The 19,725-nt window shown below is 42.7% G+C and overlaps 1 protein-coding gene across 1 annotated transcript in view; it reads left to right on the top strand.

Annotated features, from left to right (window-relative positions):
- The window catches only part of GUCY1A2 (guanylate cyclase 1 soluble subunit alpha 2), a 182,272-nt gene that overhangs the window by 147,624 nt on the left and 14,923 nt on the right, over window positions 1-19,725 (top strand). Inside the window, exon 7 of the mRNA XM_056858331.1 lies at window positions 8,969-9,123. Coding sequence (XP_056714309.1) covers window positions 8,969-9,123 — 155 coding nt within the window. The remainder of the gene's footprint in view (window positions 1-8,968; window positions 9,124-19,725) is intronic.

Here is a 19,725-nt window from a genome sequence, read left to right as displayed (position 1 = left end):
AATATTTATGGGCCCGTTTTCAAGATTATGGAGATGAGGGTTTTAGCTGGGAACTTTCATTGGACGAGTGTTTCCGAAGGGGTACTGCGTGCTGCGCTGAAAACAGAGGTGTCATTATTAAGCGATTTTGCACCGAGATTGATGAACTCTTCACGGAACCTGCACAGACATAACTGTTCTCTGCGCAAACGGTGGTTTCCAAATCAGAAGGGTGTCTTGGGAATGTGCCTCCCGGTGGCAATCATTTCCTCCCCTTGTTTACTGCAATCGTGGTTTAACATCACATCTGTACCAACAACAAAATGTGGCTAGCGCTAACCAGGTTCCCTCTGAATTTGTGCCAGAGAGAGCGGGGCGAGGGGAGGGAACCCAAAACCTATTTCCCCGAATTGCTTACTTGTGATTGCCAATGTCGAGCACTTGAAAAAAATTCAGGTGCCTTTGTGAGTGCTCAACAGGAATTTGCCAAAAATCCCCACACAGGCATCTGACCCCCCAGTCGGAACAATAACCTTTCCTTTGGGAAAGGGGGTAAGCAATCTGAAGGTAAGCAATCTGTTATTAAACAGCCTGTTGCAAAAACAATTTCCAGTTTCTCCAAGCATCTATTCCTGCTAGTGTCGATGAGACTGTAGGTTTCTCGACTTGGCCAACAAAACTGCAGTTTCTATCAGGCCCAGCGGGAAGTGATGGCTGAGGAAGATTAGGTATTATTTTTGGAACAGAGGTAGGTCCCTAGCCAGTGTTTAATGAGGGTTCCCCTGTTGCCAGTTACTCCTCACCCCCAAGGTTTGGTTTTTGCTCTGGAATGCTGCTGACAGGCACAGCTGGGTAGTGGCAGACAGATGCCAACACCATTTCAAGCTGTTCTGGGGTAGGAGGAAGCCAACTGCAGTTTCATTCCAATCAGGGAAAACCCAAGGCTGAAGGAACTTATTAACGGAATTCAATGACCTCTCTAGATACATGGTCCTATGATGTATTACTCATCTCGCATATTGATTTTACACAGTTGGCCAGCGTTGCCAACCTCCAGGTGGGGCCTGGCATTCTCCTGACGTTAAAGCTCATCTCCAGACTACAGAGATTAGTTCCCCTGGAAGAAAGGGCAGTTTTGGGCTCTATGGCATCCCATCGCCATTGAACCTCCCACCTTCCCCAGGCACTGCCCCCAAATATCCTGAAATTTCCCAGGCTGGAGGAGGCATCCCTGCAGCTGGCCCTGTGTGAACCATGTGTCCATGGTAGGTCCCCCTGGCAACCCTTCCATGAGTGGTAAAAGGCCCCTTGTGATGCTGCACTTCCGGGTGTAAACCAGAAGTGACATGGCGTAGCGGGCCGACACTCAGCTGGTTGGCGGGCAGCCAGGTGGATTGGCGGGGTGGGGGGTTGCCCACCACCACCTGGCACTTGGCAACCCTAGTCCATGGGTACTCTGGTGTGCACGCTTAGGATTTCCCTCTGTAAGGGACTCTGCTTACTTCAACGAAGGAGGCAGCTCCATGCTTCGCAGGGCGCATGGGGGCTCTGGATAGGAATGGAAGGCCAATGGTTGTTCGCTACAGCAGTGAATGGTGGTGGAAAGTGTTGTTAAGTTGCAGCCCACTTATGGCAGCCCCAGAGGCTTTTCAAGGCAAGGGATGAACAGAGGTGACTGACCATTCCCTGCCTGTGCGTAGCAACCCTGGACTTCCTTGGCATCCTCCCATCTAAGTACTACCGATGGCTGACCTTACCTATCTTCTGAGATCTGACAAGATTGGGCTAGCCTGGGCCATCCAGGTCAGGGCACAGCTGTGAAAGCGTCAGTGGATAATTATTTTAGAAAAATGGAGTCCACCTATGGATTTATCAAATTGCATAAGTCAAGCTTGATCCATTAGTGCTGGCAGCCCTTCATTTCAAATGTGAATATTTTAATCATTTTGCTTGCTTATGATATGCATATTTAAATGTGGGAAGCTATTTTATTATGATTCATTCTTTCAAATGGCAAAAAATTACATGAAGGATTTCATCTCCCAGTTTACTGAAATTATTTTATCAATCAGGACTTCATGTTATGTCCTTTGCATTCTATTAACATTTCACAACTAGTGTGGGTTCTTCGCCCTCTTAATGTAACTTTTGTCAAAATAAACAATACACCTACTTTACTGGCAAGAAGGCACACTAAAAATATGAAAGTGTAGATCTCTTTTACATCTTTACAGCTACCCAAGAATGACTCACAGTTTTGATTAATATCAGGAAAATAACCATTAGTACTTTAAAGATTGAACCAGTCCAAAGCAGGAGTTCATTGTGTTGTTGCTCCATAAGATTCCTAAACCATTATTAAATTCTGGAGCGACACCAAGAAGAAATAATTCTTTTTCCCGAATGCCCTTTCCTGACAGTTTCTTTCTTGCTTTCTATGGTGCATTTAGGGTTGTCTCTAGTAATAAGTGTGAATTTGCTGTAAAGGTACAAAAGCTAAAATTGCCAAAATATTTTAGATCTTTGCATTTCATTCAGGTTGTATTCCCTCTGCCCTGGATAGTACTCTGACATCTTCACAGAAAACACTCCTTCACTAGCTCTTATGCCCTGTACGGTGAAATAAATAACTGAGATGAGTCAAAATAGTCTGTGTAATTTAGAGTATCAGTGCTCACCTAACACACTGGAGTTGGTGTCATGTAGTAGCTAAGGGTCAGACTACATTAGATGTTTTTAAACAAGTTGAGTCTGGGTTTCCCAGACCCAACTCACTTTCACTTCAGTCATACAGCAGCTGCAGGGAACATTGCTTTTAAAGCCTACAGAATCTGATTTACTGTACCTCAGGACAGCCCTATGGGGGGGGGAGGGAGCTAGAGCCCTAGTTTCTGCAAAAAGAGATTTTATTTTATTTTTAGTTGGTGTCCTGTGTGCCACTACATCACTTCTGGGTTTTCCCCAGAAGTGGTTCAGGGTAGCTCTAGGAATCAACTGGAAACCCTATGGTTTTACCATGGAGTTTCTTGTGATTCCTAGAGCTACCCAACGCCACTTCCGAGTTTCCCCTACAATTGACATAGCAATGCACAGGACATGGCGGCCCCAAATCTCCCCACCCCTAAACCTTCTGGGTAGGATTGCCTATTGCTAATACAACTGATCTCCAGGCAACAGAGATCAGTTTCTCTGGAGAAAATGGCTGCTTTGAAAGGTAGACCCTATAGCATTTTACCCCACTGAGATCTCTCCCTTCCCTAAACCCCACCCTCTTCAGGCTCCACTCCCAAAATCTCCAGGTAGTTCCCAACCCAGAACTGGCAACCCTGCTTCTGGGGCTCCTGTCTTCTCTTCATAACTTTTTCCTGAGCCAGAATGGACCTAGTAGGGAGTTATTTACATAACTTTTGACCTGTACTTGCTCAGAATATATTTAAGCCATTCACTAAACATGTATTCCATAAGAAAAACAAATATCTGGGCAAACATATATGAAAGTGGAAATCCTCTCCACTTAAACCATTGCAAGACAAAAATGGAAGCATTTCTTGAGGCTGATTTTTCACCTCCTTTCCCTTCTCTTACTGTTGATTGCTGTCTTCACAGTTCGAAGCATTGTCTGTCCACGTTACGCTCTGCATAGTGACACCGTAAGAACTGCAACAAGGTCTCTTGGTGCATGAAAAAATGTCACTTACCCACAAAGGCCCAGTTCCCAGGGCTATTTATTTTTCTTTCAAATGCCTATGAATAACCCTGACAATTCTCTGTGCCTCCTAGTGTGTCACCACCATTGAGGTTTTTTCACATTCTCCTTTCTGGGAATTTTTTTGTTTTGTTTTTAACTGTTTCTATTTCTGCAATATTGATTAACGTTCTCCATTTCTAGAGAACTAGTCATGAAATAAAAGCAGAAAGTTGATAGAGTAGAGACTGTAAGAGTAAATTTAACAATAGACAGATGTTGGTATTATTTCCTCTCTCAAGTCCTGCCATATAATATGTTTGGCCTTTTTTCTCATCATGCTTGTTAAGTGCTCTGTAGTATGTTTTATTAATTATTTTGTTGAAGAATAGCATAGTACATTACAGTCATTCTTTAACGTACAAGTGTATGCAGTATAAAGTTAATTATTTTCCTATAACAGCAAAGCAAGATTTGCAGTGAGGAGAATGAGGTGTTCCCTGTTCTCCTCCCCATCAGATCATAGCTCAGAGATTTACTGAGCACTCAAAAAACCAGTTTGTCATGTAATCCAAACTTCAAATCAAACCATGGGTTGTTTCTTGTTTACAACATGAAGATTCCAAACTAAGATTAAACCGTGGTTTGTTGTTGTGTCCGAATGTAGAACTGTAGCTTGGTTCAGACACTGCATGAAATCATGGCTTAATTAAACTAACTGCAGTTAGTGTGATCATCTGAACATGGGCTATGTCACTAATTATGGTTAGTTAAGGTACTTCAGACCAGGATTTGAGACCAAAGTTGGAAGCTGGGTTAGTAAACACAGTTAATCTTAACTGTGGTTCTTTGGGATATATAGACACAGGCATCTTGGCTTAATCCTGCTTTGTTCCCTGGTGCAGGGCAGGATACCAGGCAGGTCTCTGCAGGAGAGATGGAAAATAGAATGAAGGTGATGAAACCAGTATTTGCAAGGCAATCCAGGGTCTGAATGAGCATCTCATGTGTGAGCCGAACCCCGGGTTCACAAACTAGCCATAGTTATAATAAGCAATGATTTTGCATGTTGTCTTGAACTGCCCATAGGAGTATTCGTAGATGAAAAAACAGACGAAGTCAGGTCAACTGATCATATCCGTGAAAGCATACATAGAAAAAAATATTTGTTTTATTTTTGCTTTCAGAGCAAAAACAAACTATAATAATAAAGATTTACTGCTGAGTAAATCTTTAGATTGGATACTGAACAGAGTAATGTACAGGAGTGATTTGATTTGGTCACTAAATATAATTTAATTTGTTTAGACCCTTATTGGGTTTAAGCCCTCAGCTGAGTTAGAATGCTGATAATATTGATCAGCTAAGGAAAGTCTTACTAAAGAAAGTCAGATTGAAAATGCCCTAAACATTTCTATCAATTTGGCTAAGGGAATGGCCAGATAGGATTCCATAAAGGGGGTCTTGGAAACGATTAAACTGGAAGGTGTCAAATGGCGATTCAGCCTTTGTACCGTCATTCAGTTTTAGCCTAAGGAGAGAACATCAGAGAAGACCAGCTGAACCAATAAATCAGGGAAGTCCAGTTACTGCCTGACTCTTTTAAAAATATTGGGTAAGACTTGCTTGCTGGTCTCAGCAATTATGGAGCAATCCAAAGTAGAGTTACACCCTTCTAAGCCCATTGACCTGAATGGGCTTAGAAGGCTGTAACTCTGCATAAGATTGCACTGCAAGAGACCTCAGAAACGCCCTCAGGAAAGCAAAGACTTTCCCCCTGGACCTGGCCATACTCAGCATGGGAAGCCAAATATTCAGGTGCACAGCCTATCTGATCCTATCTAGCATGGTGAAAAAATAGAGAGGTTTTTGTGATGTACAGATGGAAATCTTTTGCAGGGATGAGATGTAAGAAGATCTGGTTCTTTGTCCAGAGTATGTGTTACCTGTGGTTCCAAAGGTAGTCAAATAAAACATCTAAGAAGCAACCTTTTCCTTTTATCCCTTAGAAGCTCCTTGATTCATTGATCTTGAGCAACATATATCTAATGTTTGAGGGATACATATAAAGACTGAAACAAATCTTGCCACTGACAATGTAGCCTTGGGATCCCTATCGCTTAGTAGAAAAGGCATTATGTCAGACACCGAGGCATTAGATTTGTATGTTAAAAGGGGAGAGATATAATGTGATCGAAGTTCCTCATAAAAGCGGCATTCCAAGAGGGCATGAGCTAATGAATCGATAGAGCCAGAAGAGCAAGGACAGGTCCTGTCTGAATATAGTATATTCAAAATTCTGCCCTGCATAACCATAGAGGGGTTAGCATTCAGTCTAGCTAAACAGAAGGCTCTAGAAAGACGAGGAGTTGTCAAATAATTAGTATAAGCAGGCAAACCACATGGTGGCTAAGAAGCAACAATTAACTGCACATTGGTAAATCTCACGGGAGCCCTCAGCCTCTGAAGGTGTGCTTGGGGTTCAGAAGCCCCTGTTTTGCTGTCTTCTGATGCCAGTACTCTCTGGTTCTGCCAATAAATCATAGACATGGAAGGGCAATCCCCCGTTCATACCTCGCTCCAGCCACAAGTTTGCTATGAGGCTTTGTGTCTTGACAGTATTTCCTCAACCTTCCATTTATGTGGCAAACCTTAATTTCTGAATTGCAAACTGGCTTGAGGTCTTCCCTCCAAACCAGGATTCCAAATCAAGATTTGGTCAGAATTTGGACCCCTGGTTTGAGGGGGAAAGCACAAACCATAGTCCGTGATTCAGACATAGCAACAAACTGTGGTTTGCTGTGAAAGTGGAACTTTTAAATTCGTAAACTGTGCACCAGGGGAGGAAGGAATGGGGAGGAGCACATGAATCTGAAAATCCTCCAGGATTGCCCATATAAAAAGCACACAATAGTTTGTCGTTATCTCTGACTTGTCATTCGGGATCAGCCCCTTATCAGCAATAGGGTCATCTGGCCCACTTTGCAGGGCTGTCATAGATTGCTGAGTAAGCTTCTGCTTTAAACACTCAACATGAAGTATAAAAATAAGAATTTATAAGGGGCCAGAACTCCAATTCCCTGACCGAAAGTAATTTCCCATCAGCAGATCAGCCTCTGCAACCCTGACCTTTGCATGCCACAAGCAGAATGCAGGTGCAGTTCCGAATGGGATTTGGCAGCCTGGGTAGTTCCAAATGACAGAAGGAAAAGAGCCTGGCCAGAGGCTGCCGGGGAAAGTGTCTCTTCGAGTCTGAAGCAGTCTAAATGAAAAGATATTTCCCATTCCTAGCGACCATGTCCTAGGCAAACAAAACACAGTGGTTGAAGCATATCCAAAACGTAATCCCTCATTATGACCATTCACATTGACAGCCCTTTAGATGGTGTTCCAATTTTTTTCCCCAGTTCAATGTAAAAGTGCTTTCATGCCTGACAGCTACAAGAACATAGATAGCCTGAACGGTTGCCAGACTTTCATTTCAGCTGAGGCTGGACATATGACAGTGGGATGGATGATTCCTCTTTAAACAGGAACCGCATAGAGAACCACAAGTTAGATCCTCTGCTTCCTCTGGGTTTCTGAGCCCAACTGCAGTGCCCGTTAATACAGTGTGAGGGGACAAGAGAGGGGTTTTGGCTCAGTGGCAGAACATCTGCTTGGCATGCAGAAGGTCCCAGGTTCAGTCTCCGGCATCTCCAGTTAAAGGGGCTAGGCAAGTAGATGATGTGAAAGACCTTTACCTGAGACCCTGGAGAGCTGCTGCCAGTCTGAGTAGACAATACTGGCTGTAATGGACCAAGGTTCTGATAAGGGAGCTTCATGTATGTGTTCATGTGACATCTCACTGGGAATCGAATGGCTGAGGTGTGTACTGGAGTGTATGTATTCCGGAAAGAGTCAGGAAAGGATCCCAACCTGTGAGGAGGAGCTGTCAGGCTCTCCAACAGGTATAGTCTTCACCAGACAAATAACATCTCGGTCAGAATTGGTCCACAGCCAGCTGAGAAACCATCAGACCTAGCAGTCCATTTGTAAGAAAATGTTCCTTTCCTTTCAGCCTGATTCATGTTGCGCTTTCCGAAATCAGCAGACTCGAGAAGCTGCTGCCGTTAAAAGAAAAGAAAAATCTCCCCATGTCTCATCATTATCGCTTGGTCATTTCAATCCTGGCTGATGTGAGCATCCAGTTTTCTGGGCTGAGGGCCCTTGGAAGGATTTTGAACATTTAGGAAATTTGTATCTGGTGTTTCTTTCAGAGATCAAATGCTTGCATCTCATCCCCACAGTCCACACGTTCCAAGGACTTCAGGTAGCCCCAATCCTACCTGCCCACCTGCCCTTTATCGGCATATAGAAAGAAAAATATACATTAGGATAGATCCGAGTGCAAATAGATAACATTTGATAAAACAATCCAAATGAGCCATTAAGGACTGCTTCATACCATTCATGATATCTGATTGCTAACTGTAAAAACCTTGCAACCAAATCAATTATTTTTGGATTTTGTGTGGTCGTAAGGTAGGATGTCCTAATTTCATCAGAAATTCCTATTTACAAACAGCCGGTCAATGAATTGGGATCTGCTGCAAGCATAAAAAGAGCAATTAAAAAGGACATGAGCAAATGATTCTATTTCACCATTCCTACAAGAGCAAACTCTATTCATAAATGGGATTTTATGAAATCTTCCATGCAACAAGGCAGAGGGTAGTGCCTTTAGCCTGGCAAGGATATATGCTCTATGCTGTTGTGATTCAGTTAGACAAGTAAAGTATAACTTGATAGATTGTCTATTTGACCAAGACTCCCAGCTCAAGGGGGGGAACCTGCCCACCCACCTAGATTGCTCAGCTTGCCACCAATTCCTTCTGCCAAGGAATAGTTTCCTTTTTATTTATTTCAGAACTACTTGAGAAGATAGTAACTTAACTGTAATAGGTTACAAGGATGGCACATTCTAATAAAGAATAAGAGTACCATTGATATTCTCTGACACATATTAGATGTCCTTTACTTACAGTTTCATTGGGTATGTTGTGTAATGGAGCTCTACAAGTGGCTAATTACAGGAATTTCCCTGATTGATTCACTAGTTCTGTACCTAGGCTTCTTACCATATTGAATACTGATTTTTTTTTTCAAATTGCTCATGAGCAAATGAGACAGAAAAAAAGACACATTTGTGTTAAAAGCCTAACAAAAGCTATTCTTATGAGCGTCCAGAGGATTAAATTAGTTGTGAGCTGTAACAGAATATGCTTATTAACTGGGTTTTTCTCTCCTTCTCTCCCTTACCAGATGAGGATAGGGATTCACTCAGGATCTGTTCTGGCGGGAGTTGTTGGTGTAAGAATGCCAAGATATTGTCTTTTTGGTAACAACGTCACTCTAGCAAGCAAATTTGAGTCGGGAAGCCATCCGCGCCTCATCAATGTCAGCCCAACAACGTACCAGTAAGTGTTCATCAGCCTGTCTTTGAATATTGCTTTGATTTTATATATTGTTAGTTTTTTTTAAAAAAAGTATGTATTTGTTTTTAATATATATAAACATGTAACAAAATGCATAAAAAGATAAAAGATAACTACAGATCTCAAAAATATTAAAAGGTAGCACATAACCAAAAGAGACCAGTGAGATAAAGGATAAATAAGAAGGTAAGCAATCAAATAAATCAATTGTTGATTTATTGGGCAAAAATATAAGTGTATTGAAAATTTCTGTGAAGTTCTGATGTTTAGTATCCAAATACATAAAATAATATCATTTAGCATGAACGTATTCAGCATTAATATGATTAATTCTTTAGAGCAGGGGTGTCAAACATAAGGCCCACAGGCCCGATTCATCTTTTTGGGAGCTCTTATCCAGCCCGCGAGCCAGCCGAGGCAGCCACCCCCCCAATCTCGATCTGGGCTGATGAGACCCGACCAAGTGACATTTACGTCATATCTGGTCCTCATAACAATTGAGTTTGACACCCCTGCTTTAGAGAGTCTAATTCGAATTTTGTTTTATACAATCCTGTATGCATAAATCCCCTCTGGAAATTATAGCATTGCTCAACCATCTAGTGCTGAGTGAGCACTGAATTTGTTGCAGTAAATGGAGAGCTGCTGTGGTATTGTGGCTCATGTGCTGGACTGAGATGAGGGAGACCTGGGTTCAAGTCCCCACTTGGCCATGAAGCTCACTGGGAGATCTTGGGCCAGTCACTCGCTGTCTCAGCTGACACTGATTTACAAGGTTAATGTGAGAATGACAAGGAGAAAGTGTTAACAATTTATATCACCCTGAGTTCCTTGGAGGGGGGATAAATATATAATTTAAAAAGTAATGGAAATGGTAAGATCTTTGTGAAGAAGGTGCTGTACTGAGTCTAGAAAGCTGTTTAACAATGCTACTTGTGGAGAGGTATATATTCATTAGTAATTTTCTCTATTTCTCAGTAACTGAAGACCTAGAAAGTAACTCTGGGGGCAATCTAATACATTGCTTAAAGGGGGGGGACACTAGTTGAAATGGCCCCAAACAATTTCTTTTATGTTACTGCTCTGCAATAGGGTTTCTTCCACCAAATCCACCAAATGATGACCACATAATCTCAAAATGGTACTGATACAGTGTACTGACAGTGTTTAGTATTAGAATGGTATATTCGGTGCAAATTGCAAGGATGCACCTGTCCACATTTTTGTTCAGTGCTTTAGCACTAAACTTGAAGTAGGGAGTATATGGAGGCATTCATTCTCCCAGCAAGGCCTATCCTCACCTCAGATCAGGCTTGGCTTTTGCTTTGATGAAAATTATCCTTGACTGTGTCCTCTTCTAGGCTTGAGCCTGGGATGTGTAAGGGCTTTCTCCATTGCCTGCCTGCTTGTTTATGGGATTCGATGAAGGCCCAAAACCCAAGGACTCATGATTCCTGCATTTCACCTAGCCAGCTCTGCAGGCTGCTTATGATCCAACAACATCATGATGCCAAGACACTAAGCAGTCCAGTTGTTTCTTTGTTCCACACACACACACACACACCCCATTCAATCCAACTATTTTTGATAAGACTGGCATCCTAATCTTTCTTTTCTGTAGTAATTTGGGACAGGTGGCTTTGCTCAGGTGTTTCTTCCTGAGAGGCTTAATGGAAGAGCTTTGCATGCAGAAGGTCCTGGTTCAATCTCCAGCATCTCCAGTTAAAATGGACCAGGCAGTAGATGATGTGAAAGACTTCTACCTGAAACTCTGGAGAGCCAGCATAGTATAGTGGTTAAGAGTGGTGGACTGTAATCTGGAGAACCAGGTTTGATTCCCAACTCCTCCATGTGAGCGGCGGACTCTAATCTGTGAACCAGGTTGGTTTCCCCACTCCTACACATGAAGCCAGCTGGGTGACCTTGGGCTAGTCACAATTCTCGTAGAGCTCTCTCAACCTCACCTACTTCACAAGGAGTCTGTTGTGGGGAGAGGAAGGGAAGGACACAGTAAACCAGTTTGATTCTCCTTAAAAGGTAGAGAAAATCAGCATATAAAAACAAATTCTTCTTCAAATAGACAGTAAGGACCTTGAGGGACCGACAGCCTGATTCAGTATATGGCAGCTTCATGTGCGTTCCTCCCCTGTGGTAGCACACAGGTTGCAATCACTTGCAGCTCACTTACTCAGGAGTAAGTCCCATTAAACTCAACAGTTTAAAACAGTTTAAAACAGACTTTTGAGTGTACATCATGTTTGGCACAGCAGTGTTAAAATTCCCAGTAGCCAAAGGACTGACCTACCATTTACAGAGGCCTCAGATTATCGTACACAATCCAGACCACTGCCTACTGCAATCACAGAAGTTCAATTATGTAAAGATATTACTGTATTTTTTAAAGGCTGATTTTAAAAGGAAATGCCTCTTCAGGTTTTGATTGACTGGGCAAATGTCTGCTGCTTTGATTAATCTTTACACGCTCCCTTCTTGATGAGAAGATTGGCCTCTCGTCTCCATTTTTCTTCAATTTGGGGGCAAGTGGCTTTGCAGAGACTTCCAGCATTGTTTGCCTCCTCATCTATTTTCTCATCTTAACAGCACTGAGTGTCCCGGCATTTATAGTTCCCTGTACATCGCCATGTAAATGAAAGCTTATGTAATTTTCTTCAACAGGGATGTGGCTATGCTAGAATATAAAGCAGCAAGAGACTGAAGGTTTTTTTGGGGGGTGGGAGTAATTAAAAACTGGTGGAAGGAATGAAGCGCATTTGCTTCAGATAAAAATCAAGCAACCAGAGAGGAAGCAGAGTTCCTCGAACGAGCAGCCCAACATATCAAAGCAGGGTTTGTGCTGAAATTGTCAAGGACAGATCATGATGGATGAAGAGCAGCGGAACAGAGATCTGGAAATGCAAAATAGTTTGGGGTGCAATTGGCAAGGAGATGGATCCCGTCTCTGCAAATGGTGTTTTCAAAATCCAGTATCAAGTGAGCCAATCCCTTTGATACCAGAAGTGGAATAATAATCAGCCATTCTGGGATAGAATTTTTTTAAATGTTGCCTTCATGCTCAAACTCTTCATCTCAAACTGGCATTTTGTAGTTGATCACCAGAAATCAGAATTTGATTCCTGCCGTTGGAGCATGAGTTCCAGGTTTTTTTAAAAAAAAATACCTATTTGAACTAAGTAGTGCAAATAAAGAAACCTTTGTAAATTTAATTGTATGTTGATAAGTGGATTAACTGTAAAATCCTAAACAAATTTATACACTTCTAAGCCCATTGACCTCAGGGGATTTGGAAAGGCATAGCTCTACCTAGGGTGGCACTGTAAGCCTGCATTCATTTTTTGTATGCATAAAATAATGATTCTGAAGCACTGGAAAAACTCCTGTGGGATATTTATTCTTTTGAAATGAGTGGATTGCTTTTTAAGATGAGATTTTGCTCACTCAGAATGTGTAATGTGAAGATTTGTACGTCACCATTTGCAGCATTGTGTGTGTTAAGTGCCGTCAAGTCGCTTCCTACTCATGGCGATCCTATGAATCAATGTCCTCCAAAATGTCCTATCTTTGACAGCCTTGCTCAGATCTTGCAAATTGAGGACTGTGGCTTCCTTTATTGAGTCAGTCCATTAGAGAGTGATAATTCCTGTGTACACTGTGGACAGCCCTGACCTGGATAGCCCCAGGCTAGCCTGATCTTGTCAGATCTCAGAAGAGAAGGAGGAGGAGGAGGAGGAGTTGGTTTTTATATGCTGACTTCTTCTACCACTTTTTTCTTGCACCATTTTTGCATCGTTAATAATTCTCACCACTTCTGTGGAATGTTATCAAGTCATCTTTCTGTGCAATGAAGGGTGGGCTGTATCTCTCTACAACCATGAAAAATCCGTCCCTAGATCAGTGTACTCTTTTAAAAAACTAATGTGATATGTTTTTATCCTAATATACCAAAAAAGGTCATATTGCCAAATGTAAAAAACTACCCCAACCACATCCAGTGGTATTGTCTAAAGAAAAATGAGTCACTTAAGATGCAACCAACTCATGGCAACCCCATCCTCCAGCTGATAGAGATCAGTTCACCTGGAAAAAATGGCTGCTTTGGCAATTGGACTCTATGGCATTGAAGTCCCTCCCCTTCCCAAACCCTGCCCTCCTCTGGCTCCACTCCTAAAAACCTCCCACCAGTGGCAAAGAGAGACCTGGCAACCCTAGCTATTCAGGCTGCTGGACTGGAAAAAAAGCTCCTCCAAAAACCTATTCTAAATGCAAAACTCATTTGACTTCCCTGGTATTCTTCCACACCCCAAATGCCTTTGGTTTACAGAAGAAAAAAACTAAGTGATAAAAGGCTGAATTTTGGAGACGTTGTTTATTAAGAGGCAGGTGACAGTATCCTGAAAGGGGGAAAAATTATAGTGCCATTTATTTAAGCATTCTGCAGATGGAAGAATAAATGTAACTAATTTTGTCCACAATTAGTTTTTATGGTGATGATACACTGTTAAATAGCTCAGCATTATGATGTTTAACTTTATATGTCAATATACTGCTAGCCCTATTATGGCTGTATAAGGCTTTAAAAAAATTCCACATTTTCTTTAGTACAAACTTTGTGTTTTATACTTCAATTTACCTCTCAGATGGCAAAAAACTAATATACATGTGCTAAGGGAGCAGTAGTTTGCTGCTCTCTTCAATATTTGAGTGAATTTGTAGTTTTGCTTATAGAAAACTTAGGCAATCGTACTTTTACATTTTTATTTATTTGTTTGTTGGATTTTTAGGCCACCCTTTCCTGACCAGGTCAGGCTCAGAGCGGCTCACAACCATTTAAGGACAGTTTAAAAGTCAATCCGCCATTTACAATTAAAACTATAAACATAATAAAATCCAGGCGCCTTCAAACCATAGCAGCAACAGAATACAGTAACAATAGTAATAACAGTAACAATAGCGGGAACCATACAGAGGGAAAATAGGAAATGAACAAATTCCGATAAAATATAAGTAAATAAAAATTCAGCAATAAAGGGAGGGAGGGAAGGGAAGAAGGGGAAGGGAAGAGGGAGGAGGAGGGAAGGCCAGCCAGATGGAAACCGTCACTGTCCTCCACCATATGCCTGGCGGAACAGCTCAGTTTTACAGGCCCTGTGGAACTGCTTCAATATATGCCAGATGATGTAATTATGCCAGATAGTATAATTATAACAGATAATATAATTTTCTGGTACAAAGAATTTTATCACAGAGATAGAGCGAGATGCTACTCGGAATCAATAGACAGTAATAGCCAGTCGTGGTTTTGTAGAAGAATTCAGGCTCCATCGACTGGAGGCCAGACCGAAAACAGATGCAGAGAATAGCCTTAAGACATTTATTGCGTATCGATACACAAGGAGAAGTCAGTCCCACCAAAGTGGCTGGAGGACCAGTTCTCACCGTACTGCAGATTTCATAAGCATTTTATAGCAAGAGATAAACAACTGCTGCAATTTCGTAAAATCCTTGCAACAGATGACCTTTTGGCAGCTACTACCATGTGTCTCTGTCTCCTGTAGAATTTTAGTGTTGTCCAGTGTTTACCCAAGCTGGAAAGTTTGCCCAGACTTAGAATACATGGTGACCAGTTTAATCATTAGCCCTTGTTTCTGCATTCAAGCAAGTTTAGAAGCAGAAACATATATGTGGCAAATGTGTTACTGTAAATAGTGACAGTCTGATATCTAACTTTGGTGAAGTAAGAGGCATGGCGTTTCTTAGGCCTGCTTTCTTAAGGTTTCTTCAGTTTTATCTTCATTCCCCAACAGTTTCAATACTAAAAGTTCAGGCTTTGTGTGATGCTGTGGTTTGTTTGTTTTTTGTATTTCTGTGTGCTGCTTTGAACAGTTTTCAGAACTCTTCCCCACTCCTGTTCAACAGGTTACTACCTAGAAGTTATTAACTTTAATGTCTCCTATACAGACACCCTTCCAGTCAAAGGGGTGAGCTTGATGAGAACTTGGATCAGGGTCTTTTGCACAATCGTCTTTTAGAAGCACCTAATCTCTGAGGTCTGATCTTCTAGACCAGTGATGCTAGGTTTGCCAGGCCAAGTGTGGCAAGTGATGGAAGGGTCAGGGATGAGGACATTGGGAGGGGGAGGCTTTATCTTGAGCATGATGACATCACTTCCAGAGAAAATCTGGAAGTGACAGCGGTAGTTCTAGGAATCGCTGGAACCTCCATGGTAAAACAGTAACGTTTCAAGTGATTCCTAGAGCTACTGCCATCACTTCCAGGTTTTCCTTGGAAATGACATAATCACACTGGTGATGCCGGTCAATTTTTTAAAAAATGTATCACTACCACCACTTGGAGTGGTGGCAGGCAATGGGATCCCAGGGCTGTGCAGGCCTGAGTGATGCTCAACACTGGGCCCTTCAATGTGTTTATGGGTGCCCACTTGCTTCTTCCCCAAAGCGAAGAACCAATCCTAGGTTTCCTCCACCTCATTGGAGCAGGGGTGCTTCTGAAGAGCCCAGCAGGCATCCCTTTTGTGTCTGCAAGAATACCCATTTAAATACAGGTGTCTCCATCACAGGAAGATGCTTGGCTTAAACCTCCCAACATTTTGTGAGTGATCTCAGCCCCCACGGCAGCCGTTTTATGATTGCCAGGTGTTCCCCTGTGGGGTGTCATCCACTCAGTGTTTTCAAAATTACAAAAGTGCCCACAGGCTCAACAAGGTTGGGGACCCCTCTTCTAGGTCATATATAGACAGTGCAAACATGTTCTTAAATTTGCTTTTGCTAATAAGGTCTTGGTGTATTATTTTCAGGCTACAGGAGGACGGAAGCCTCCATGTGACATACATGGAATACAGCACATACGTTGAAAATGGGCATAGTGTATACCAACAGGGGAGATGGCAAGGATCTGGGGGTCTCCAAAAATGTGAATCCTTGGCTTGCTAAGGTTTGAGAACCTCTGTTCTAGCGCATAACAGATCAGTGCCAATGTCAACCATACACACTGTAGTAATCAGCCCCAACTTGTATCTCCTTGCAGGCAGGACTTGCCTCTGTTCTTGGATTGGTCCTAGTAGATCAAAGCAACTATGCAAATACTGTATTTGCAAAAAATGCTGCCTTTTATCTGCAGCTTGTTGTAAAGCAAAGGAAGCAGAGCTCTTTAATTGAGAGCTCTGGAGGACTTAATCTTAAAATGCCCTCTCTTCGCTTATGTGTGTTTAATATATGCAGTACCAGGACTACTTTTGTAAACAACCCATGCCTGTTGAAATAAAAAAAGAGAAAGACACGATCCAAGCAACTGCCTTTCTAAACAACCAGGCAGTGAGCTGTGAAACTGAAGTAATTGCTTCTTTTCAAGATAATTCCTCTGCTTTTTGCAACTGTATGAATAATGGAGTTATCCAATGGAAATTAATGGATCGGCTCCCTACAATACTCATATTGAGCCCCCACCCCCATCAAAAAAACAAAAAAACAACAGACATTTCTTAACTGGCATGGATATGAACAATTGTCATGAGCCAAGTTCTTTTCTCTTTTACAAGGCTGAGGATGTTTTTCATTTGCAGTATTTATATGAAATTTGCATCCTGCTTATCTTGCACTGAGCTGAGAGTGGCATTTGGACCTAGGGTTGCAGCCAGCGGGAGCTCAGGGACAGGGGCATGGGGGGCATGGCATTGCATGCACCATGATGTCACTTCCAGGGAACCCCGGAATTGATGTTTATGTCACTTTAGGAATCACCAGAAACTTTGTGGTAAAACCATAGCATTTCCATCAGTCCCTAGAGGTACGTGATGTCAGTTCTGAGTTTTCCTTGAAAATGGCGTTATGCCACGTGTCACACTCATTTTTCTCTCTCCCGCCACAGCTGAAAAACTTGCATGTATAAACTGACCTATAGTGGCTTGTCTCTGTGCATGCAGAATTTGCAACGTGCAAACTCAACATTATTCACTGTTCTTTATGTTGGCCATGCTACCCCATTATCCACAGGCAACTCGCACACTGCAACCCAAATCCTATTTATGATATTAGGCCTAGGTAAAGGTAAAGGTCCCCTGTGCAAGTACCGAGTCATTCCTGACCCAAGGAGTGACGTCACATCCCGACATTTACTAGGCAGACTTTGTTTACGGGATGGTTTGCCAGTTTGCCAGTGCCTTCCCCAGTCATCTTCCCTTTATCCACAGCAAGCTGGATACTCAGCTAGCCTAGCTACACATTATGTAAGGTCACTTACGGTCAAGAAAATGGCATGGGGAATGAGATTTAGACCCCTTTCTCCATGTACCATGGTCCCGATCCAGATCCGGCTCACATGAGCCTGGGATCTACGGAACTTCAGAACACTTCTCTCTATCCAACTTGGGGATGTTCCCAGGGAAAACTTAGTTCATACACACATGCAAGTCAACTAATTTCTTATCACTAAGTTGTTTAGTGTTTCATGATACCTTGGAGCTCAGTGCAGGAACTGACTCCACAGAAAAGCATTGCACTTCAAGTGATTCCACAGTCCTTTCTGCAGTGTATGACTGGTGATGACCCATTTGCGCATGCTGTCCAGATAGGGTTGCGATCCTCCAGGTACTAGCTGGAGATCTCCTGCTGTTACAACTGATCTCCAGGTGACAGAGATCAGTTCCCCTGGAGGAAATGGCCCCTTTGGCAAATGGACTCTATGGCATTGAAGCCCCTCCCCAAACCCCATCCTCCTCAGGCTCCACCCCAAAAACCTCCCACTGGTGGCAAAGAGGGACCTGGCAACCCTATGTCCAGAACACACACATGTGGATGAGAACATTACAGAATGGTGTATGAAAAGTCAAGGTTGGAAGCAGGTGTGGGCGCGTTTTAGAGAAGTTGATGGCACTAAGAATAAGTCCACTGTTTCATTTATCCTATAGTCTTGAGGTGGGGGATTGACTTGTTCCCCTCTCCAAGTTAACAGCAGTTCCCTCTAACCAGGATTGCTATACCAGTTCAGTGGTTGAGGCTGGCCTGCAGTGTCATGAAATAGTGTTAGCAGAGAAGTCACTGTAACCCTTGGCTCCCAGGTCTGGGTTGGAATCACCAGGGACAACTGCAAGCCAGCCAACGGTCTCACATTCTTTGACGCCCTTGAGCAGGACTGGTGGAGAGGGGAAAATCACATTTCTAGGCTGCCTGGTATTTTTCCAGCTTGCCTACGAATCAGTCTGATGAATGCTGTGAATGCTTGTAGGTTTGTTGCGAACTGTTACCTCTGTTCATATTATAAAATCATACAGCTAGATTCAGATGAGAAGTTATCTTATAACGCGTCTTGTAAACACTCGTCAGCTTTCACGTAATAATCACATTTTTTAAAGACCTTTGTTAGCCTTCTGTGTCCTTAGTTTTCCTGTGCTGGAAGTAGTTTTAAAATATAAATATAACATTTGCTGTTGCCTAGCAACAGCACAACTTCGGGCAGGCCCGCTCCAATTTACATTTGTCTAGAATGAAAGTCAAAATATAAGACAGTGAGATTTGTATTGGTTATCTTAGAATTTATTCTGAATAAAAAAGGCTGTTTAATCTGAAAACACCTGGCTCTCTTGCTCACGTTTTATACTGGCCAGTGCTCAGTTATCATTTTGGCCAGTTCCATATCTCCCCAATGGGATTTCTCTCAAGGGTTATATGGAACTTAAAGATAATATAGTTCCTGAACTTTGACTGGGTATCTCTCCCATGTTATTTAGTGGTTTCCACACTGTACTAGGGCTACACAGTCCCAGGTTAAAATCACCAGTCCATCAGGCATTTTCTGTCAGCCCAACCTAACTTACGTGGTTGTTGTGAAAATAGAGGAGGAAAAAAGTCATGTATGCTGCCCAGAACAGCTTGGATAGGGTTGCCAGGATGTGCCTGGCAACTGGCAGGAGCTGAGGGTTGGGGAAATGGGCCCCCCGCATTGTCATCTGTTCTATGACATCACTTCCAGGAGAACATGGAAGTGATGCCAGGTAGCTCTAGGAATCACCAGAAACTCTGTGGTAAAACCACAAAGCTCATACCCTGCCAGAAATTTTGTTAATCTTTAAGGTGCTACTGGACTCCTACTCTTTTCTACTGCTAGTGGCAGACTAACACGGCTACCCATCATGAGCCAATAAAGAAGAAGAAGAAGAGTTTGTTTTTATATGCCGACTTTCTCTTGCTACTTATGAAAGAATCAAACTGGTTTACAATCACCATCCCTTCCCCTCCCCGCAACAGACACCTTGTGAGGTAGGTGGGGCTGGCAGAGAGCTCTAAGAGAGCTGTGACTAGCCCAAGGTCACCCAGCTGGCTTCAGGTGTAGGAGTGGGGAAACCAACCTGGTTCACCAGATTAGCGTTTGCTGCTCCTGTGGAGGAGTGGGGAATCAAAGCCGGTCCTCCAGATTAGAGTCCACTACTCCAAACCACCGCTCTTAACCACTACACCACGCTCGGGGGTTGTGACAGCAACGTAAACAGGGAAGGGTGGTCTATAAATCTCAGCCCTGTGTATTTAACTTGAGTAACTGTAAATGTGCAATGGT

This window comes from Euleptes europaea, chromosome 12, assembly GCF_029931775.1.
Source record: "Euleptes europaea isolate rEulEur1 chromosome 12, rEulEur1.hap1, whole genome shotgun sequence".
In the NCBI taxonomy this organism is placed as follows: domain Eukaryota; kingdom Metazoa; phylum Chordata; class Lepidosauria; order Squamata; family Sphaerodactylidae; genus Euleptes; species Euleptes europaea.
Note: the sequence above shows the minus strand (reverse complement) of the source record. Positions and strands in the feature narration are given on the sequence as shown.